The 25,316-nt window shown below is 35.5% G+C and overlaps 1 protein-coding gene across 1 annotated transcript in view; it reads right to left on the reverse strand.

Moving 5' to 3' along the window:
- Positions 1-24,856, reverse strand: part of LOC132560107 (serine/threonine-protein kinase TNNI3K-like) — a 47,601-nt gene extending 22,745 nt beyond the window's left edge. The window contains exons 1-11 of the mRNA XM_060224752.1: positions 24,512-24,856; positions 22,220-22,300; positions 21,972-22,080; positions 20,316-20,419; positions 19,976-20,073; positions 18,917-19,030; positions 18,542-18,640; positions 17,773-17,917; positions 10,534-10,672; positions 9,816-9,920; positions 5,518-5,612 (exon numbers count right to left, since the gene is read on the reverse strand). Coding sequence (XP_060080735.1) covers positions 5,518-5,612; positions 9,816-9,920; positions 10,534-10,672; positions 17,773-17,917; positions 18,542-18,640; positions 18,917-19,030; positions 19,976-20,073; positions 20,316-20,419; positions 21,972-22,080; positions 22,220-22,259 — 1,048 coding nt within the window. The 5' untranslated portion in view covers positions 22,260-22,300; positions 24,512-24,856. The remainder of the gene's footprint in view (positions 1-5,517; positions 5,613-9,815; positions 9,921-10,533; positions 10,673-17,772; positions 17,918-18,541; positions 18,641-18,916; positions 19,031-19,975; positions 20,074-20,315; positions 20,420-21,971; positions 22,081-22,219; positions 22,301-24,511) is intronic.
- Between the last annotated feature and the right edge of the window lie 460 nt (positions 24,857-25,316).

A 25,316-nucleotide genomic window follows, 5' to 3' on the forward strand; every position in this document is an offset into this window, starting at 1 on the left:
AAGTTACAATACTATGCTAATACACACCAAAGTTACGATATTATGTTAATACGCACCAAAGTTACAATATTATGTTAATACACACCAAAGTTACATTATGTTAATACACACCAAAGTCATAATATTATGTTAATACATACCAAAGTTACAATATTATGTTAATACACCCCGAAGTTACAATATTATGTCAATACACACCAAAGTCATCATATTATGTTAATACATACCAAAGTCATAATATTATGTTAATACATACCAAAGTTACAATATTATGTTAATACACCCCAAAGTTACAATATTATGTCAATACACACCAAAGTCATCATATTATGTTAATACATACCAAAGTTACAATATCATGTTAATACACACCAAAGTTACAATATCATTTTAATACACACCAAAGTTACAATATCATGTTAATACACACCAAAGTTACAATATCATGTTAATACACACCAAAGTTACAATATCATTTTAATACACACCAAAGTTACAATATCATGTTAATACACACCAAAGTTACAATATCATGTAAATACACACCAAAGTTACAATATCATGTTAATACACACCAAAGTCACAATATCATGTTAATACACACCAAAGTTACAATATCATGTTAATACACACCAAAGTTACAATATCATGTTAATACACACCAAAGTTACAATATCATGTTACAATATTATGTTAATACACACCAAAGTTACAATATCATGTTAATACACACCAAAGTTACAGTATCATGTTAATACACACCAAAGTTACAATATCATGTTAATACACACCAAAGTTACAATATCATGTTAATACACACCAAAGTTACAATATCATGTTAATACACACCAAAGTTACAATATCATGTTAATACACACCAAAGTTACAATATCATGTTAATACACACCAAAGTTACAATATCATGTTAATACACACCAAAGTTACAATATCATGTTAATACACACCAAAGTTACAATATCATGTTAATACACACCAAAGTTACAATATCATGTTAATACACACCAAAGTTACAATATCATGTTAATACACACCAAAGTTACAATATCATGTTAATACACACCAAAGTTACAATATCATGTTAATACACACCAAAGTTACAATATCATGTTAATACACACCAAAGTTACAATATCATGTTAATACACACCAAAGTTACAATATTATGTTAATACACACCAAAGTAATACGCACCAAAGTTACAATATCATGTTAATACACACCAAAGTTACAATATCATGTTAATACACACCAAAGTTACAATATCATGTTAATACACACCAAAGTTACAATATCATGTTAATACACACCAAAGTTACAATATCATGTTAATACACACCAAAGTTACAATATCATGTTAATACACACCAAAGTTACAATATCATGTTAATACACACCAAAGTTACAATATCATGTTAATACACACCAAAGTTACAATATCATGTTAATACACACCAAAGTTACAATATTATGTTAATACACGCCAAAGTTACAATATCATGTTAATACACACCAAAGTTACAAATATCATGTTAATACACACCAAAGTTACAATATCATTTTAATACACACCAAAGTTACAATATCATGTTAATACACACCAAAGTTACAATATCATGTTAATACACACCAAAGTTACAATATCATGTTAATACACACCAAAGTTACAATATCATGTTAATACACACCAAAGTTACAATATCATGTTAATACACACCAAAGTTACAATATCATGTTAATACACACCAAAGTTACAATATCATGTTAATACACACCAAAGTTACAATATCATGTTAATACACACCAAAGTTACAATATCATGTTAATACACACCAAAGTTACAATATCATGTTAAAACACACCAAAGTTACAATATCATGTTAATACACACCAAAGTTACAATATCATGTTAATACACACCAAAGTTACAATATCATGTTAATACACACCAAAGTTACAATATCATGTTAATACACACCAAAGTTACAATGTTATCATGTTAATACACACCAAAGTTACAATATCATGTTAATACACACCAAAGTTACAATATCATGTTAATACACACCAAAGTTACAATATCATGTTAATACACACCAAAGTTACAATATCATGTTAATACACACCAAAGTTACAATATCATGTTAATACACACCAAAGTTACAATATCATGTTAATACACACCAAAGTTACAATATTATGTTAATACACACCAAAGTTACAATATCATGTTAATACACACCAAAGTTACAATATCATGTTAATACACACCAAAGTTACAATATCATGTTAATACACACCAAAGTTACAATATCATGTTAATGTTACAATATAATACACACCAAAGTTACAATATTATGTTAATACACACCAAAGTTACAATATTATGTTAATACACACCAAAGTAATACACACCAAAGTTACAATATCATGTTAATACACACCAAAGTTATAATATCATGTTAATACACACCAAAGTTACAATATCATGTTAATACACACCAAAGTTACAATATCATGTTAATACACACCAAAGTTTCAATATCATGTTAATACACACCAAAGTTACAATATCATGTTAATACACACCAAAGTTACAATATCATGTTAATACACACCAAAGTTACAATATCATGTTAATACACACCAAAGTTACAATATCATGTTAATACACACCAAAGTTACAATATCATGTTAATACACACCAAAGTTACAATATTATGTTAATACACACCAAAGTTACAATATTATGTTAATACACACCAAAGTAATACACACCAAAGTTACAATATCATGTTAATACACACCAAAGTTACAATATCATGTTAATACACACCAAAGTTACAATATCATGTTAATACACACCAAAGTTACAATATCATGTTAATACACACCAAAGTTACAATATCATGTTAATACACACCAAAGTTACAATATCATGTTAATACACACCAAAGTTTCAATATCATGTTAATACACACCAAAGTTACAATATCATGTTAATACACACCAAAGTTACAATATCATGTTAATACACACCAAAGTTACAATATCATGTTAATACACACCAAAGTTACAATATCATGTTAATACACACCAAAGTTACAATATCATGTTAATACACACGAAAGTTTCAATATTATGTTAATACACACCAAAGTTACAATATTATGTTAATACACACCAAAGTTACAATATCATGTTAATACACACCCAAGTTACAATATCATGTTAATACACACCAAAGTCATACACACCAAAGTTACAATATCATGTTAATACACACCAAAGTTACAATATCATGTTAATACACACCAAAGTTACAATATCATGTTAATACACACCAAAGTTACAATATTATGTTAATACACACCAAAGTTATAATATGATATCAACTTCACAGTGAAAAAAAAAATCAAAATCTATCTATCATAATTTCCCCTTATTTGTCACGGATATCTAACTGAAATTTTTATTTTTTTTTTATTTTTCTAAGTTCACATAATACGATACAATAGTACAAGTAGAATATTCATGATTGATGTCAACTCTTACATAGGTATAAGTTATTAATACACTTGTCAAACATGATATATATATTTTAAAATTAATTTCTTATATACATCTACTGATCGAGATTCAGTGCTGTGGTGTTAGATCTCCATTTTTCTCTGATATAGCCGGCCTTTGTCTGGGTATAAAAAACCGCATTCTGAATGTCAGTCTGCTTATAATATAATAACATTGATTTGACTCCATCAATAGATGGAATAGTATTTTTTTCATTTGCAGGTATAAATATATTTTTTACTGGTAGAATGCAAAAATTTATATCATCAAATTGAGGATCATTATTACAGCCTAAAAGGACAAAAGGACAAGTCATATGAAATACTACATTTGATTAGACTCAAAGCTGTTGTTTAAGGATTCCCATAGGAAGCGAGAAAAGGGGCATTCCCAGAAAAGATGTTCAAGTGTTTCTCTATTAGCCAAACAGAAAGTACAAAGCCCAGTTTCCACGATTTTCAGGATCAGAAGTCTAGAATTCGTATATAAAATTCTATCTATGAAGCAGCTTAAATTGAAAGGTTTGTATATTTGTATTTCAGTTAATAAAAACGGTGCCTTGTATATAGACTTCCAATCTTCTCTATTAAATGCAGTTTCTAATTTTTCATTCCATTTTTCTAAACTTTTAACTGGAAATTCCTGATGATCCATGATAAAAAGATTACAGAAACATTTCGCACCTTTTTCATTTGACTTAAAAAGAGAAACTAATTTGCATTCAATGTTAGTCATTTTTTCACCATTATGGATGATATTTTGTTTCCAATTCCTCGGAATAGCTGAGAGTAGCCCTTGATAAGTAATTATATTAGTATTTTTATAGTACTTCTGCTTAAAGTCTTCAAAAGAAAGGAATTCTTCATTTTCATTTAATAAATCATTTATGAAAAACACATCATGCTCTATCCACTTATAATATATGACATGCTTATTATTTATTTGTATTTTTTCATTTAGCCATAATGGCTGGGATAATAGATCATTTAATGCCAATCTTATCTCTATGGATTTAGCTAATATATTTCACCCCAACAAATTCAACTGTATTTATGATTTCTTAACTACCTGTATCCCTGACTCACCCTTACAGATGTGTATTTGTTTACCTGTGTGACAAAAAAACCCTTACAGATGTATATTTGTTTAACTGTGTGACTGACTCACCCTTACAGATGTATATTTGTTTACCTGTGTGACTGACTCACTCTTACAGATGTATATTTGTTTACCTGTGTGACTGACTCACTCTTACAGATGTATATTTGTTTACCTGTGTGACTGACTCACTCTTACAGATGTATATTTGTTTACCTGTGTGACTGACTCACTCTTACAGATGTATATTTGTTTACCTGTGTGACTGACTCACCCTTATGGATGTATATTTGTTTACCTGTGTGACTGACTCACTCTCACAGATGTATATTTGTTTACCTGTGTGACTGACTCACCCTTATGGATGTATATTTGTTTACCTGTGTGACTGACTCACTCTCACAGATGTATATTTGTTTACCTGTGTGACTGACTCACTCTTACAGATGTATATTTGTTTACCTGTGTGACTGACTCACTCTTACAGATGTATATTTGTTTACCTGTGTGACTGACTCACTCTCACAGATGTATATTTGTTTACCTGTGTGACTGACTCACTCTCACAGATGTATATTTGTTTACCTGTGTGACTGACTCACTCTCACAGATGTATATTTGTTTACCTGTGTGACTGACTCACTCTCACAGATGTATATTTGTTTACCTGTGTGACTGACTCACTCTTACAGATGTATATTTGTTTACCTGTGTGACTGACTCACTCTTACAGATGTATATTTGTTTACCTGTGTGACTGACTCACTCTTACAGATGTATATTTGTTTACCTGTGTGACTGACTCACTCTTACAGATGTATATTTGTTTACCTGTGTGTCCATCTCTTCCCTGCTGGTTGATATTCACGCTTGACTGCTCCAAAAGATATTTGATCAGTTCGAGACTGCGACCACTTGTACAAGCACTGTAATGAGGTAAAACATCTTACATTATAGACACTGTTTACTACAATTACAGGCATCTATAACTTCAAATCCACATGAAAAACTTGTACAGGACAATGTACTGACTATTCCTTTTAGCTTCATTGAAATCATGCTGCGAAGTTATATAACAAGATGCCCATAGGGCCTTTACTGCTCAACATATGAGGTTTGGTCACAACTAAAGGAGAAAGATTTTGAATGTCAATCTGTATTTCTTTGATTAAATTGTATCCATCTGCCCATTGAGGTCAGATCCACTGTTTACACAACATCGATTCCCTCTTTACCCAAGGATGCTCTACACCAAATTTAATCAAAATACATGTTCCTTCGCTCAAGGAGTCAGATCAATTGCATGAAAGACTGTCATAGTGAGTTTCCTTCACCTAAGGATTGCCATATACCATATAGATAAAATAAGGTTGACTTTCCTTCACATAAGGATTGCCATATACCATATAGATAAAATAAGGATTGCCATATACCATATAGATAAAATAAGGATTGCCATATACCATATAGATAAAATAAGGATTGCCATATACCATATAGATAAAATAAGGATTGCCATATACCATATAAATAAAATAAGGTTGACTTTCCTTTAAGACACTTATGATAAAATTTAACACAAAAAAATCTTCATATCAAGAGGAAATAAAATGCTTTCCTGTGTATTCCCTACTTCACCCATATGACCATGGCCATTTGACTCTGAGGAGTCAGACCCACTGTTAACATGTATATACTTGTTTGTTAATGTGTGTTTATCTTTCATGCCATCACATATCCTCAATTCCTGTAAAACTAAATAACTATTGCCAATGTCATATCATATGTCAATAGAATATGTTTGAAGTTAACTACATACATACAAAATTCAATCTCCTTTGCCGAAGTGTGCTTCACACAAAATACTATTATTCCTATAGAAAAAGCTGAATTTTCAAGAATATGATAATTTTCCCTACTGGAAATGTCTCTCAGGCTACCTTAGGTTGTAGACAAAATTAGTTCCCCTTTCTACAGTGTTGTTTGAACCAAATCTGGTCAAAGTCTTCTCAATTGTGTAAGACAACAAATGCTATGATATCAGCTTACTTATCCCCTTGGGAAAACTGGATTAGTGATAGGTAGATAGTAGGACAACTGGATTAGTGATAGGTAGATAGTAGGACAACTGGATTAGAGATGGATAGATAGTAGGACAACTGGATTAGTGATAGGTAGATAGTAGGACAACTGGATTAGTGATGGCTGGATAGTAGGACAACTGGATTAGTGATAGGTAGATAGTAGGACAACTGGATTAGTGATAGATAGATAGTAGGACAACTGGATTAGTGATAGGTAGATAGTAGGACAACTGGATTAGAGATGGATAGATAGTAGGACAACTGGATTAGTGATAGGTAGATAGTAGGACAACTGGATTAGTGATGGCTGGATAGTAGGACAACTGGATTAGTGATAGGTAGATAGTAGGACAACTGGATTAGTGATAGGTAGATAGTAGGACAACTGGATTAGTGATAGGTAGATAGTAGGACAACTGGATTAGTGATAGGTAGGACAACTGGATTAGTGATAGGTAGATAATAGGACAACTGGATTAGTGATAGGTAGATAGTAGGACAACTGGATTAGTGATAGGTAGATAGTAGGACAACTGGATTAGTGATAGGTAGATAGTAGGACAACTGGATTAGTGATAGGTAGATAGAAGGACAACTGGATTAGAGATGGATAGATTGTAGGACAACTGGATTAGTGATAGGTAGATAGCAGGACAACTGGATTAGTGATGGCTGGATAGTAGGACAACTGGATTAGTGATAGGTAGATAGTAGGACAACTGGATTAGAGATGGATAGATAGTAGGACAACTGGATTAGTGATAGGTAGATAGTAGGACAACTGGATTAGTGATGGTGATAGTAGGCTAGGATAGTAGGACAACTGGATTAGTGATGGCTGGATAGTAGGACAACTGGATTAGTGATAGGTAGATAATAGGACAACTGGATTAGTGATAGGTAGATAGTAGGACAACTGGATTAGTAGGACAACTGGATAGCGATGGCTTCATAGTAGGACAACTGGATTAGTGATGGCTTGATAGTAGGACAACTGGATTAGTGATAGGTAGATAGTAGGACAACTGGATTAGTGATAGGTAGATAGTAGGACAACTGGATTAGAGATAGGTAGATAGTAGGACAACTGGATTAGTGATAGGTAGATAGTAGGACAACTGGATTAGTAGATAGGACAACTGGATTAGTGATAGGTAGATAGTAGGACAACTGGATTAGATGGATAGGTAGATTATGATAGGTAGGAGGACAACTGGATTAGTGATGGCTGGATAGTAGGACAACTGGATTAGTGATGGATAGATAGTAGGACAACTGTAGATAGTAGGACAACTGGATTAGAGATGGATAGATAGTAGGACAACTGGATTAGTGATAGATAGATAGTAGGACAACTGGATTAATGATAGGTAGATAGTAGGACAACTGGATTAGTGATGGCTGGATAGTAGGACAACTGGATTAGTGATAGGTAGATAGTAGGACAACTGGATTAGCGATGGCTGAATAGTAGGACAACTGGATTAGTGATGGCTGGATAGTATGACAACTGGATTAGTGATAGGTAGATAGTAGGACAACTGGATTAGTGATAGGTAGATAGTAGGACAACTGGATTAGAGATGGATAGATAGTAGGACAACTGGATTAGTGATAGGTAGATAGTAGGACAACTGGATTAGAGATGGATAGATAGTAGGACAACTGGATTAGTGATAGGTAGATTGCAGGACAACTGGATTAGTGATGGCTGGATAGTAGGACAACTGGATTAGTGATAGGTAGATAGTAGGACAACTGGATTAGTGATAGGTAGATAGTAGGACAACTGGATTAGTGATAGGTAGATAGCAGGACAACTGGATTAGAGATGGATAGATTGTAGGACAACTGGATTAGTGATAGGTAGATAGTAGGACAACTGGATTAGTGATAGGTAGATAGTAGGACAACTGGATTAGTGATAGTAGGACAACTGGATTAGTGATGGCTGGATAGTAGGACAACTGGATTAGTGATAGGTAGATAATAGGACAACTGGATTAGTGATAGGTAGATAGTAGGACAACTGGATTAGTGATAGGTAGATAATAGGACAACTGGATTAGTGATGGCTGGATAGTAGGACAACTGGATTAGTGATAGGTAGATAGTAGGACAACTGGATTAGTGATGGCTGGATAGTAGGACAACTGGATTAGTGATAGGTAGATAGTAGGACAACTGGATTAGTGATGGCTGGATAGTAGGACAACTGGATTAGTGATGATGGACAACTGGATTAGTGATAGGGATAGTAGGTAGGACAACTGGATTAGTTAGTGATAGGTAGATAGATAGTAGGACAACTGGATTAGAGATGGATAGATAGTAGGACAACTGGATTAGTGATGGCTGGATAATAGGACAACTGGATTAGTGATGGATAGATAGTAGGGCAACTGGATTAGTGAAGGATAGATAGTAGGACAACTGCATTAGTGATATGTAGATAGTAGGACAACTGGATTAGAGATGGATAGATAGTAGGACAACTGGATTAGTGATAGGTAGATAGTAGGACAACTGGATTAGTGATGGCTGGATAGTAGGACAACTGGATTAGTGATGGCTGGATAGTAGGACAACTGGATTAGTGATAGGTAGATAGTAGGACAACTGGATTAGTGATGGCTGGATAGTAGGACAAGTGGATTAGTGATAGGTAGATAGTAGGACAACTGGATTAGTGATAGGTAGATAGTAGGACAACTGGATTAGTGATGGCTGAATAGTAGGACAACTGGATTAGTGATGGCTGGATAGTAGGACAACTGGATTAATGATAGGTAGATAGTAGGACAACTGGATTAGTGATAGGTAGATAGTAGGACAACTGGATTAGAGATGGATAGATAGTAGGACAACTGGATTAGTGATGGCTGGATAATAGGACAACTGGATTAGTGATGGATAGATAGTAGGACAACTGGATTAGTGTCTGGAATTAATTATGGTTAGATAGCAGTACAACTGGTTTCTGATTTAAAAAATATGGTCTCTTTACCATACTTAACTTGTTCCAAACTAAATCTCAGTACATACCTGTGTAGAGGAAACTCACTGAAAATATTCTCTACAGTCAGACTCTCCGCACTGGTCAGTGCTACCAGTTGCTTGACCACTTCTACCTTGGCATTGTAGCAAGCTCTACAAGAAATATTCATCATTTTGATAAAAGAAATACCTTTTTAACATTTAATATCCATTAAAATACATACATGTTTAAGCAATGCTAGAGATGGTTAGATGATGAGTAGAGCAAGTGGCATATAACCTAGGTACTTCAGCAATCTACCCAGTGGTGTACAGTTTAGACAGAGTACACTGTACATCATCTACCCAGTGATGTATGGTTTAGACAGAGTACACTGTACATTATCTACCCAGTGATGTACAGTTTAGACAGAGTACACTGTACATTATCTACCCAGTGATGTATGGTTTAGACAGAGTACACTGTACATTATCTACCCAGTGGTGTACATTGTACATTATCTACCCAGTGGTGTACAGTTTAGACAGAGTACACTGTACATTATCTACCCAGTGGTGTACAGTTTAGACAGAGTACATTGTACATTATCTACCCAGTGGTGTACAGTTTAGACAGAGTACACTGTACATTATCTAACCAGTGGTGTACAGTTTTGACAGAGTACACTGTACATTATCTACCCAGTGATGTATGGTTTAGACAGAGTACACTGTACATTATCTACAGAATCATCTACAACCATCCTATTTAAATCTTTATACATACAAATGAAGAGGTGTATCTCCATAGATGTTTCTAGCATGTGGCTCAGCCTTGTTTTCCAGCAGATAGTACAGAACAGCCAAGTGACCGGACTTGCAACAGAAATGGATTGGTCGGTGCTGTTCATCATCTGTAACATTGACTGTAACAAAGGCATCAATAAGTAACATTGACTGTAACAAAGGCATCAATAAGTAACATTGACTGTAACAAAGGCATCAATAAGTAACATTGACTGTAACAAAGGCATCAATAAGTAACATTGACTGTAACAAAGGCATCAATAAGTAACATTTTCTTTATGTTGATTGATGTCTACACATGGTATTCTTCTAGCCCCCTGAAACATGTGTTTCTAATTTGGTAATAATAATAGGAGTTAGACGATAAGACACACCATCAGTCTTCAGCTCTGAGGTATATACAGTTAGACAATAACACTCACCATCAGCTCTGAGGTATATACAGTTAGACAATAAGACTCACCATCAGCTCTGAAGTATATACAGTTAGACAATAAGACTCACCATCAGCTTGGAGGTATATACAGTTAGACAATAAGACTCACCATCAGCTCTGAGGTATATACAATTAGACAATAAGACTCACCATCAGCTTGTAGGTAAATACAGTTAGACAATAAGACTCACCATCAGCTTGGAGGTATATACAGTTAGACAATAAGACTCACCATCAGCTTGGAGGTATATACAGTTAGACAATAAGACTCACCATCAGCTTGGAGGTAAATACAGTTAGACAATAAGACTCACCATCAGCTCTGAGGTATATACAGTTAGACAATAAGACTCACCATCAGCTTGGAGGTAAATACAGTTAGACAATAAGACTCACCATCAGCTTGGAGGTATATACAGTTAGACAATAACACTGACCATCAGCTTGGAGGTATACACAGTTAGACAATAAGACTCACCATCAGCTCTGAGGTATATACAGTTAGACAATAAGACTGACCATCAGCTTGGAGGTATATACAGTTAGTCAATAAGACTGACCATCAGCTTGGAGGTATACACAGTTAGACAATAAGACTCACCATCAGCTTGGAGGTAAATACAGTTAGACAATAACTCACCATCAGCTTGGAGGTATATACAATTAGACAATAAGACTGACCATCAGCTTGGAGGTAAATACAGTTAGACAATAAGACTCACCATCAGCTTGGAGGTAAATACAGTTAGACAATAACTCACCATCAGCTTGGAGGTATATAAAGTTAGACGATAAGACTCACCATCAGCTCTGAGATATATACAGTTAGACAATAAGACTCACCATCAGCTTGGAGGTATATACAGTTAGACAATAACACTCACCATCAGCTTGGAGGTATATACAATTAGACAATAAGACTCATCATCAGCTCTAAGGTATATACAGTTAGACAATAAGACTCACCATCAGCTTGGAGGTAAATACAGTTAGACAATAACTCACCATCAGCTTGGAGGTATATAAAGTTAGACAATAAGACTCACCATCAGCTCTAAGGTATATACAGTTAGACAATAAGACTCACCATCAGCTTGGAGGTAAATACAGTTAGACAATAAGACTCACCATCAGCTCTGAGGTATATACAATTAGACAATAACACTGACCATCAGCTTGGAGGTATACACAGTTAGACAATAAGACTCACCATCAGCTTGGAGGTATATACAGTTAGACAATAAGACTCACCATCAGCTTGGAGGTATATAAAGTTAGACAATAAGACTCACCATCAGCTTGGAGGTAAAAAAACAGTTAGTCAATAAGACTGACCATCAGCTCTGAGGTATATACAGTTAGACAATAACACTCACCATCAGCTTGGAGGTATATACAGTTAGACAATAAGACTCTCCATCAGCTCTGAGGTATATACAGTTAGACAATAAGACTCATCCTTGGAGGTATACAGTTAGACAATAAGACTCACCATCAGCTCTGAGGTATATACAGTTAGACAATAACACTCACCATCAGCTCTGAGGTATATACAGTTAGACAATAAGACTCACCATCAGCTTGGAGGTATATACAGTTAGACAATAAGACTCACCATCAGCTTGGAGGTAAATACAGTTAGACAATAAGACTCACCATCAGCTTGGAGGTATATACAGTTAGACAATAAGACTCACCATCAGCTTGGAGGTATATACAGTTAGTCAATAAGACTCACCATCAGCTTGGAGGTAAATACTCACCATCAGCTTGGAGGTATATACAATTAGACAATAAGACTCACCATCAGCTCTGAGGTATATACAGTTAGACAATAAGACTCACCATCAGCTTGGAGGTAAATACAGTTAGACAATAAGACTCACCATCAGCTCTGAGGTATATACAATTAGACAATAAGACTCACCATCAGCTTGTAGGTAAATACAGTTAGACAATAAGACTCACCATCAGCTTGGAGGTAAATACAGTTAGACAATAAGACTCACCATCAGCTTGGAGGTATATACAATTAGACAATAAGACTCACCATCAGCTCTGAGGTATATACAGTTAGACAATAAGACTCTCCATCAGCTTGGAGGTAAATACAGTTAGAAATACAGTTAGACAATAAGACTCACCATCAGCTCTGAGGTATATACAGTTAGACAATAACACTGACCATCAGCTTGGAGGTATACACAGTTAGACAATAAGACTCACCATCAGCTCTGAGGTATATACAGTTAGACAATAAGACTGACCATCAGCTTGGAGGTATATACAGTTAGACAATAAGACTCACCATCAGCTTGGAGGTATAAACAGTTAGACAATAAGACTCACCATCAGCTTGGAGGTAAATACAGTTAGACAATAAGACTGACCATCAGCTTGGAGGTATATACAGTTAGACAATAAGACTCACCATCAGCTTGGAGGTATATACAGTTAGTCAATAAGACTCACCATCAGCTTGGAGGTATATACAGTTAGACAATAAGACTGACCATCAGCTCTGAGGTATATACAGTTAGACAATAAGACTCACCATCAGCTTGGAGGTAAATACAGTATATATCAGCTTAGGTATATACAATTAGACAATAAGACTCACCATCAGCTTGTAGGTATATACAGTTAGACAATAAGACTCACCATCAGCTTGGAGGTAAATACAGTTAGACAATAAGACTCACCATCAGCTTGGAGGTATATAAAGTTAGACAATAAGACTCACCATCAGCTCTAAGGTATATACAGTTAGACAATAAGACTCACCATCAGCTTGGAGGTATAAGACTCACCATCAGCTTGAGTATATACAATTAGACAATAAGACTCACCATCAATAAGACTCACCTTGGAGGTAAATACAGTTAGACAATAAGACTCACCATCAGCTCTGAGGTATATACAATTAGACAATAAGACTCACCATCAGCTTGTAGGTATATACAGTTAGACAATAAGACTCACCATCAGCTTGGAGGTAAATACAGTTAGACAATAACTCACCATCAGCTTGGAGGTATATAAAGTTAGACAATAAGACTCACCATCAGCTCTAAGGTATATACAGTTAGACAATAAGACTCACCATCAGCTTGGAGGTAAATACAGTTAGACAATAAGACTCACCATCAGCTCTGAGGTATATACAATTAGACAATAAGACTCACCATCAGCTTGTAGGTAAATACAGTTAGACAATAAGACTCACCATCAGCTTGGAGGTATATACAGTTAGACAATAAGACTCACCATCAGCTTGGAGGTATATACAGTTAGTCAATAAGACTGACCATCAGCTTGGAGGTATATACAGTTAGACAATAAGACTCACCATCAGCTTGGAGGTAAATACAGTTAGACAATAAGACTCACCATCAGCTCTGAGGTATATACAGTTAGACAATAAGACTCACCATCAGCTTGGAGGTAAATACAGTTAGACAATAAGACTCACCATCAGCTTGGAGGTATATACAGTTAGACAATAACACTGACCATCAGCTTGGAGGTATACACAGTTAGACAATAAGACTCACCATCAGCTCTGAGGTATATACAGTTAGACAATAAGACTCACCATCAGCTTGGAGGTAAATACAGTTAGACAATAAGACTCACCATCAGCTTGGAGGTATATACAGTTAGACAATAACACTGACCATCAGCTTGGAGGTATACACAGTTAGACAATAAGACTCACCATCAGCTCTGAGGTATATACAGTTAGACAATAAGACTGACCATCAGCTTGGAGGTATATACAATTAGACAATAAGACTGACCATCAGCTTGGAGGTATATACAGTTAGACAATAAGACTCACCATCAGCTTGGAGGTATATAAAGTTAGACAATAAGACTCACCATCAGCTTGGAGGTAAAAAAACAGTTAGACAATAAAACTCACCATCAGCTTGGAGGTAAATACAGTTAGACAATAAGACTCACCATCAGCTTGGAGGTAAATACAGTTAGACAATAACTCACCATCAGCTTGGAGGTATATAAAGTTAGACAATAAGACTCACCATCAGCTTGGAGGTAAAAAAACAGTTAGACAATAAAACTCACCATCAGCTTGGAGGTAAATACAGTTAGACAATAACACTCGCCATCAGCTCGGAGGTATATACAGTTAGACAATAACACTCACCATCAGCTCTGAGGTATATAAAGTTAGACAATAAGACTGACCATCAGCTCTGAGGTATATACAGTTAGACAATAAGACTCACCATCAGCTTGGAGGTAAAAAAACAGTTAGACAATAAGACTCACCATCAGCTTGGAGGTAAATACAGTTAGACAATAAGCTTGAGGTATATACAGTTAGACAATAAGACTGACCATCAGCTTGGAGGTAAATACAGTTAGACAATAAGACTCACCATCAGCTTGGAGGTAAATACAGTTAGACAATAAGACTCACCATCAGCTTGGAGGTATATACAATTAGACAATAAGACTCACCATCAGCTCTGAGGTATATACAGTTAGACAATAAGACTCACCATCAGCTCTGAGGTATATACAGTTAGACAATAAGACTCACCATCAGCTTGGAGGTAAATACAGTTAGACAATAACACTCACCATCAGCTCTGAGGTATATACAGTTAGACAATAAGACTCACCATCAGCTTGGAGGTATATACAGTTAGACAATAAGACTCACCATCAGCTTGGAGGTAAATACAGTTAGACAATAAGACTCACCATCAGCTTGGAGGTATATACAATTAGACAATAAGACTCACCATCAGCTCTGAGGTATATACAGTTAGACAATAAGACTCTCCATCAGCTTGGAGGTATATAAAGTTAGACTATAACACTCACCATCAGCTTGGAGGTAAATACAGTTAGACAATAAGACTCACCATCAGCTCTGAGGTATATACAGTTAGACAATAAGACTCACCATCAGCTTGGAGGTATATAAAGTTAGACAATAAGACTCACCATCAGCTTGGAGGTATATAAAGTAAGACTATAACACTCACCATCAGCTTGGAGGTATATAAAGTTAGACTATAACACTCACCATCAGCTTGGAGGTAAATACAGTTAGATAATAAGACTCACCATCAGCTTGGAGGTATATACAATTAGACAATAAGACTCACCATCAGCTCTGAGGTATATACAGTTAGACAATAAGACTCACCATCAGCTTGGAGGTATATAAAGTTAGACTATAACACTCACCATCAGCTTGGAGGTAAATACAGTTAGACAATAACACTCACCATCAGCTTGGAGGTATATACAATTAGACAATAACACTCACCATCAGCTCTGAGGTATATACAGTTAGACAATAAGACTCACCATCAGCTTGGAGGTATATAAAGTTAGACAATAAGACTCTCCATCAGCTCTGAGGTATATACAGTTAGACAATAACACTCACCATCAGCTTGGAGGTATATACAGTTAGACAATAAGACTGACCATCAGCTTGGAGGTATATACAATTAGACAATAAGACTCACCATCAGCTCTGAAGTATATACAGTTAGACAATAAGACTCACCATCAGCTTGGAGGTATATAAAGTTAGACAATAAGACTCTCCATCAGCTCTGAGGTATATACAGTTAGACAATAACACTCACCATCAGCTTGGAGGTATATACAGTTAGACAATAAGACTCACCATCAGCTTGGAGGTAAATACAGTTAGACAATAACACTCACCATCAGCTCTGAGGTATATACAGTTAGACAATAACACTCACCATCAGCTTGGAGGTATATACAGTTAGACAATAACACTCACCATCAGCTCTGAGGTATATACAGTTAGACAATAACACTCACCATCAGCTTGGAGGTAAATACAGTTAGACAATAAGACTCACCATCAGCTTGGAGGTATATAAAGTTAGACTATAACACTCACCATCAGCTTGGAGGTAAATACAGTTAGACAATAAGACTCACCATCAGCTTGGAGGTATATACAGTTAGTCAATAAGACTGACCATCAGCTTGGAGGTATATACAGTTAGACAATAAGACTCACCATCAGCTCTGAGGTATATACAGTTAGACAATAAGACTCACCATCAGCTTGGAGGTAAATACAGTTAGACCATAACTCACCATCAGCTTGGAGGTATATAAAGTTAGACAATAAGACTCACCATCAGCTCTGAGGTATATACAGTTAGACAATAAGACTCACCATCAGCTTGGAGGTAAAAAAACAGTTAGACAATAAGACTCACCATCAGCTCTGAGGTATATACAGTTAGATAATAAGACTCACCATCAGCTCTGAGGTATATACAGTTAGACAATAAGACTCACCATCAGCTTGGAGGTATATAAAGTTAGACTATAACACTCACCATCAGCTTGGAGGTAAATACAGTTAGACAATAAGACTCACCATCAGCTTGGAGGTATATACAATTAGACAATAAGACTCACCATCAGCTCTGAGGTATATACAGTTAGACAATAAGACTCACCATCAGCTTGGAGGTATATAAAGTTAGACAATAAGACTCACCATTAGCTTGGAGGTAAATACAGTTAGACAATAAGACTCACCATCAGCTCTGAGATATATACAGTTAGACAATAAGACTCACCATCAGCTTGGAGGTATATACAGTTAGACAATAACACTCACCATCAGCTTGGAGGTATATACAATTAGACAATAAGACTCACCATCAGCTCTGAGATATATACAGTTAGACAATAACACTCACCATCAGCTTGGGGTATATACAGTTAGACAATAACACTCACCATCAGCTTTTTGCTGGGTGGTACCCTCTACTAGCAGTTTGGTGATATGAAGGTGACCCTTGGCACAAGCCAGATGTAGAGGTCTGTCACCAACTCCTCCGGATATGTTGACATCGGCACCATGGGAAATCAGCAGTTCAACCACCTTTCAGTATCATAGAGACAAATGATGCAAAATGTAAGACTTTTATGAACTTTATCTTTATCTCACTTCCACCAACTCAACACTGATTTCAAACTACCACCATCTCTACACTTATCAAATACATTTTAATATTCTAATTCAATTGACCTCTCCCTTGTATCTCCTGATATCAAAGAGAGAAAAATCTGTCAATATTCCTTATTGAAACTAAATCAAAGATAAATACAAAAAGAAATGTATTGTAAATATAAACTATATACAAATGTTTGCTGTATTTTGGTTTTTACATGTCACCAATTTTTTTAACTTAGAGCTGAAATATATAAGTATAGTATTAACTCTACACAAAGAAAAACTTACAGGCTACATGTAATGGTGTAGAGTATTATATAAAACCATATCATAACTCACCCTTTCCTGGCCAAAGTTACAGGCCACATGTAATGGTGTAGAGTATTATATAAAACCATATCATAACTCACCCTTTCCTGGCCAAAGTTACAGGCCACATGTAATGGTGTAGAGTATTATATAAAACCATATCATAACTCACCCTTTCCTGGCCAAAGTTACAGGCCACATGTAATGGTGTAGAGTATTATATAAAACTATATCACAACTCACCCTTTCCTGGCCAAAGTTACAGGCCACATGTAATGGTGAAAACTTGACTGCATCCTCCACATTGACTTTGGCTCCACTCTCTAGCAGAGCACTGGTGATCTTTAAAAAGTCAAATGATTTCATATCATGAATGAAAACAACAGAATACAGACAATGAGCAGACTACATACATAATTGTACAGCATGTGATTCAAGTCAGGGGGTGGGCTTTTCACTGAACCTTGACCTTTTCATTATACAAGCAATTCCCACAGTATGATCGTGACCTCTTTCCCAAAACTAATACTGTTAACCAACCTTATGGTGTGTTCTAGTCCCTGTCACTACACTCTGTTCACTCCCCTGTCTGTGTATGATGATAGATTTGCTACCTACCTCTGCATGACCACATTTAGCAGCAATGTGAAGAGGTGTGGCACCACTGTTTCCTGCCAAGTTCACATCGACTTTATCATGGTCCAACAAGTACTGCACACATTCTGTATCCCCCTGTACAAAAATACATTATGTTAGTCATAGAAACTAAGTGTGTTAACACTTATTTATTTATTCATGGTAAACTGTGCACAAGCTTCTCTTGCAGTAGCTTTACATTTTACCTTGTACACATGTATATAACTTTCAAGTAATTTCATGTTGTTGTAATTTTACCTAGTATGTGACATTATCTTGTACGTTACTTAACCTAGTATGTGACTTTACCTTGAATGTGACTTTATCTGGTACGTTACTTAACCTAGTATGTGACTTTACCTTGAATGTGACTTTATCTGGTACGTTACTTAACCTAGTATGTGACTTTACCTAGTATGTGACATTATCTTGTATGTGACTTAAACTAGTATGTGACTTCATCTTGTATGTGACTTTATCTTGTATGTGACTTAACCTAGTATGTGACTTTATCTTGAAAGTGACTTTTATTGTTACATGTATGTAACTTTACCTTGTATGTGACTTTATCTTGCTTGTGACTTAACCTAGTATGTGACTTTATCTGGTACGTTACTTAACATAGTATGTTACTATATCTGGTACGTTACTTAACCTAGTATGTGACTTTACCTAGTATGTGACTTTATCTGGTACGTTTCTTTACCTAGCATGTTACTTTATCTGGTACGTTACTTAACCTAGTATGTGATTTTATCTGGTACGTTACTTAACCTAGTATGTGACTTTATCTGGTACGTTACTTAACCTAGTATGTGACTTTATCTGGTACGTTACTTAACCTAGTATGTGACTTTACCCAGTATGCGACTTTACCTTGAATGTGACTTTTATTGTTACATGTATGTATCTTTACCTTGTATGTGACTTAACCTAGTATGTGACTTTACCTAGTATGTGACTTTACCTTGAATGTGACTTTTATTGTTACATGTATGTAACTTTACCTTGTATGTGACTTAACCTAGTATGTGACTTTACCTTATATGTAGCTAAGTGAAGAGCAGAAAACTGGTTTTTACTGAGGTCGGAACTTTTCACATTTTTCTTCAGCAGTAAATCTATAAGGCTTTCACTTCCTGTTGTAAATGGAAAATAAGATGTTGATGAATAGCACTTTTCTGAGAATCAAATGCTATTATACACAACCTTGTAAGCAATAAAGCATGTTTACTTGATGAGGGATTTTCTATTATCATTTCACACAAAACATACACACTAAATAAAATTTCACTTATGTTTTTGTTCTCTAGTTACATTTTTTGTAGATAGCAATTAAAATTTCACCGTTTCAGACACTAACATTAAAATGTCTACTTACCCCCAAATATACATGCTATGTGAAGCAATGTTAAACCAGTATCTGTTCTTTCCTCTATATTCTCGTCTGTTAACAAGTCAGCTACAGTGGTGTACTCTCCTCTTCTAAAAGGACACAATCAAGATAACTTAACATGATCCATCGCTTCTGTAGGGAAACAGAATGGTTCAGACATCTTTTCCTAAAGGAGATGCAGTCCAGCTAGTTGTATACAGTACTTAAGTATACTGCCTCCTTTGTCTCCCTTCATCAATTTTGTTTGTGTTTATGAAGTCTTCATTTCAGTTGTTCATTTATGTACTCTATGTTGAACACAATAGCAGAGACCAGGTTGTTTCTTAGCTTCCTGAGAAACACAAACCGGTACAACCACAAACAGTACAGATCGGTCTGTTTCAGATTGATGAGAAACACAAACCGATACAACCACAAACAGTACAGATCGGTCTGTTTCAGATTAATGAGAAACACAAACCGGTACAACCACAAACAGTACAGATCGGTCTGTTTCAGATTAATGAGAAACACAAACCGGTACAACCACAAACAGTACAGATCGGTCTGTTTCAGATTGATGAGAAACACAAACCGGTACAACCACAAACAGTACAGATCGGTCTGTTTCAGATTGATGAGAAACACAAACCGATACAACCACAAACAGTACAGATCGGTCTGTTTCAGATTAATGAGAAACACAAACCGGTACAACCACAAACAGTACAGATCGGTCTGTTTCAGATTAATGAGAAACACAAACCGGTACAACCACAAACAGTACAGATCGGTCTGTTTCAGATTGATGACCGATACAACCACAAAAACACAGATTAATGAGAAACAACCGATACAACCACAAACAGTACAGATCGGTCTGTTTCAGATTAATGAGAAACACAAACCGGTACAACCACAAACAGTACAGATCGGTCTGTTTCAGATTGATGAGAAACACAAACCGGTACAACCACAAACAGTAGAGATCAGTCTGTTTCAGATTGATGAGAAACACAAACCGGTACAACCACAAACAGTACAGATCGGTCTGTTTCAGATTGATGAGAAACACAAACCGGTACAACCATAAACCATACAGATCGGTCTGTTTCAGATTCCTGAGAAAAACAAACCGGTACAATCACAAACAGTACAGATCGGTCTGTTTCAGATTAATGAGAAACACAAACTGGTACAACCACAAACAGTACAGACCGTCTGTTTCAGATTAATGAGAAACACAAACCGGTACAACCACAAACAGTACAGATCGGTCTGTTTCAGATTCCTGAGAAACAAAAACCACTTTAAGTACTGAGCATCAAACCAGCTGCTCTAATCAGTCTCTTCTCATGATGAAGTTACGCTGACTATGATCCACTGACCAACTTATAGCAGCCCCCACATTGCACTGCACAGGTGTTTTACAATAGACTGCTTTACTGAAACCCTACTGCATCTTCACCCTCATTATTCTATCTAGTACCCGACAAAATACTGTACTTCATTACCTGACCTGATACTATCAGCTGTATCACCTTTCTGTAGGTTCTTCAGTAATTCTTCAGATTAGTAAAATACAGCTAACCATAGTCATATCTATTAACATTTAACCATAGGCTAACTGTATCTTAATGATCACGAACAATAAATACATACCCACATGCTAACTGCAACTCTGTCCAATCCTTTTCATTCGGACGAAGTTCTTCAATTATTTTTGATCTAAATATTGAGTAACTTTCACTTATCTTCTTTTTCAGTTCGTCTGCAAAAGCAAACAATAGTACAGTGTGTATGAGATTATCAGATCGTGCTGTCTGACACTTTAGTTTAAATGCTCATACTCAAATGACAAAATAGAAAGAACAAATAAACAGGTACACAGATTAAGGACTAGAATTTACCTGCACAAGAGATTGTTGGCCTGGACTTGTAATTCCCCATCACTCATCATGGCTGATTTGTAGGTGTGTGTATTACCCACTCTACAACACGGAAAAGGTTATATATATATATATATATATACATATACATATATATCCGTTTTTTGGGGGGAAAAAAGGCTCTTGAAAGAAAAATGTCTAAGATTTTTCCAATGATGGCAACCATTAATTATAAAGAATTATATGTTTCTGCAGCAGAGAAGGATGAGTGGTCCATTATCAGACAATATATCTGTAGTTTTAAAAAACATGTACCTTTTATCTAGAGGGACTTCTAAAATTATCCAGATCATGAATTTACCCACGTTCTACTTTCAGCCACCCTATGATATGATATGATAGATAAATGATGCAGGCATTCTTATGCCTCTATATCCATATCGTTAAATTAGAAAAAGACATATATAATTAATGGTCACTTCCGGTAAAGGATTTGAAACTAGCAAGATGGTTAAATTTTAGTTTTAAGCATTTCCATTGGTAGTCCAAATTAATTTCTAAGTCTCTGATAGTTTTTGCTTGTATCACCGAATCCGATAGGCTGTTCCACACATCGACAATTCTGAGTCCAAAGGAGTATTTGCGAATATCCGGTCTACAATATTTTTTCTGTAATTTCTGCGAGTTGCCTCTCGTTATGGCTCCTTTATAGTGTTCAAATATCCTGGTGGTAACTTCCTTATCATGAAAATTGTTATTTATTTTATACACATTTATGATATCTCCCTGCAATCTCCTGTACGTAAGTGTTGGAATCCTCAGCTTCTTCAAATGGTCGATATATGATAAAACCTTTAGACCAGGAATTAGATTTGTCGCCCTTCTTTGTACTCTCTCAATTGATTCAATGTCTCTCATCTTGTGTGGGCTCCACACACTTGCTGCGTATTCCAAATGCGGGCGAACTGTAATGCTTTAAACAGTTGTATAAAAGTTGTATTATCCAAGTATATAAAGCATCTTCGAATTAGGCCAACAATACTATTTGCCTTACTTATCAATTGCTAACACGCACCAAGCAATATGTACTTAACCCAATGTAAATACAATTCGATGCAGCTACAGAAAATAAGAAACAATCCTTAAATATTCTTTCTTTACTACTGGATCAGATGTTTCTGTTACTTTTTTGGAGAGTGCATGCTTCTTCCTTATTTTTGCTAGTGTGTCCTAATCAATTGGAAATTGATGTTTGTTGTTTTTTCTGGTTTTGATAATTCTGGATGGTACATAGTTATCAATTAAGTACTGAATTTTGCTTTTAAAAATTTGCCAGTTTCATGGATGTCCCTAACTTCATTTAATAAATCTTTCCAATTGGTCTCTTTGATTTCGTTGTTAATTTGCTCATAGTTTGCTTTTTGTAACATTTCTTAGATATTTTTCTATATGTTACCCTTGTATTACAGACTATGCTCAGAAGAATAACACTGTGGCCACCCTTCCCCAGTGGACGCTGGTACTCTATTGATGTAACGGTGCTTTCCTTGTTAGTTATTACAAGATCTAAATCATGGGGTGTGTCGTTTCCTCTCCATCATGAAGGTTTGTTGATTTTTTGCCATAAGAAATTGTCTTGTAAGCAGTTGAGGAATCTATATTCTTGTTTTCGATACTATCTCCTTTAGAATTCCACGTTTCCCAGTTGATATTCGGATAGTTGAAATCCCCCATAATTACTAAGTGAGTATAGTTTTTCTTTGATACCTCACTGATTAATCTTATCGAGTTTCTATTACTCTCATCCGTTCCACTATTGGATCTGTATATCAATCCAATAAGTATTTTTTAGTGTTTATTTAAAGAGATTTCTATGAATATATTTTCCTGGAACAATGTTTCTATTTCCACCTCTCTGGATGGAAGCAGCTTGTTCCAAACTTGTGTTTATAACTAAATCAAGCTAGGCAGATAAGTCATAATAAGTCTAAGTCTAACCAGGGACGTAGATAACAATTATCTACGTCCCTGGTCTAACTGGACATAATTTTGAATAATTTAATTGATTGACACAATAATTTTCAATAATTCACAACTACCTGATTACTCAAAGCGGTAACTTTCACTCAAATGCAGGATTATTGTTGATATTTGGGGTTGAAACCAACCTGTATAAAGTTGTTTTTGTGTCTCTTATTATTTATCATTCATTTATAACTTACATCAGCACACACAATGTAGTATTCCCGAGTCATTTCATAAGACATGACTGTATATCCATACTTTCAACCAAAGTTAGTCTGTATGCCTTACCTTTAACAAACTGTCAAGTCCTTTTTCCTGGCAACAAGTTCCAGTGCATCCTCTCAAACAGATCGTAAATGATTCACAAACCTGATGCGAAACTAATCCAACGTCAGAAACTTGTTAAAAATGGATAAAACGCTAAAACGTATTTCAAAATTGATAAAAACGGCTGAATTTACATATTTCCAAACTTTTTCATACATCTCTTATGTCTCCTTATACCGGAAATAACGAACGAGAACTCGTAGGTGAAGGTCATCAAGTGTACATGCCTTTGAAAATTCAGGGCGCTTTCGTGTAAGCAGTTGAACGGTTTGACCGGTTAAATCTGCAGGAAAACACCAGGTACAGATCGGGACCGAGGCTGGAATGCGGAATATTTGGCACGTGCAGTTTTAGTGATCCAGCCGTACCTGTCCGAAACTAATTTGCTGAATATTATTAATTTTCAGATTTTGAACATAAAAAGTAGGGTTTGTGCACTCACACATTTCTGGCAGCATTATGCTAAAAAGTATGAGTGAAATGGATGGTATCTTAATTTAAGTCAATGGATTTATGCTTGACGGGAATTTCCGAAACTGTGCATTTTGAGCTTTACACATATCCGATTCAACGTCCGGTACAAGGGCTTTCGTGTACATAGTGGAATTACTCCAAACCTGAACCGTTTCAACCGGGTTAGGTGAATGCAGCCGTACGTTCGTTGGGTAAATTTTATCCGGTCACGTCATGTGTATGGTCAAAAGAATGTAATGAAGGATCAAATCTACTTCAATCTTTTAAAAATCTGACACGTTGAATAAATTAA

Source organism: Ylistrum balloti, unplaced genomic scaffold, assembly GCF_031769215.1.
Source record: "Ylistrum balloti isolate Yb309-2 unplaced genomic scaffold, AGI_CSIRO_Ybal_v1 Utg371014, whole genome shotgun sequence".
In the NCBI taxonomy this organism is placed as follows: domain Eukaryota; kingdom Metazoa; phylum Mollusca; class Bivalvia; order Pectinida; family Pectinidae; genus Ylistrum; species Ylistrum balloti.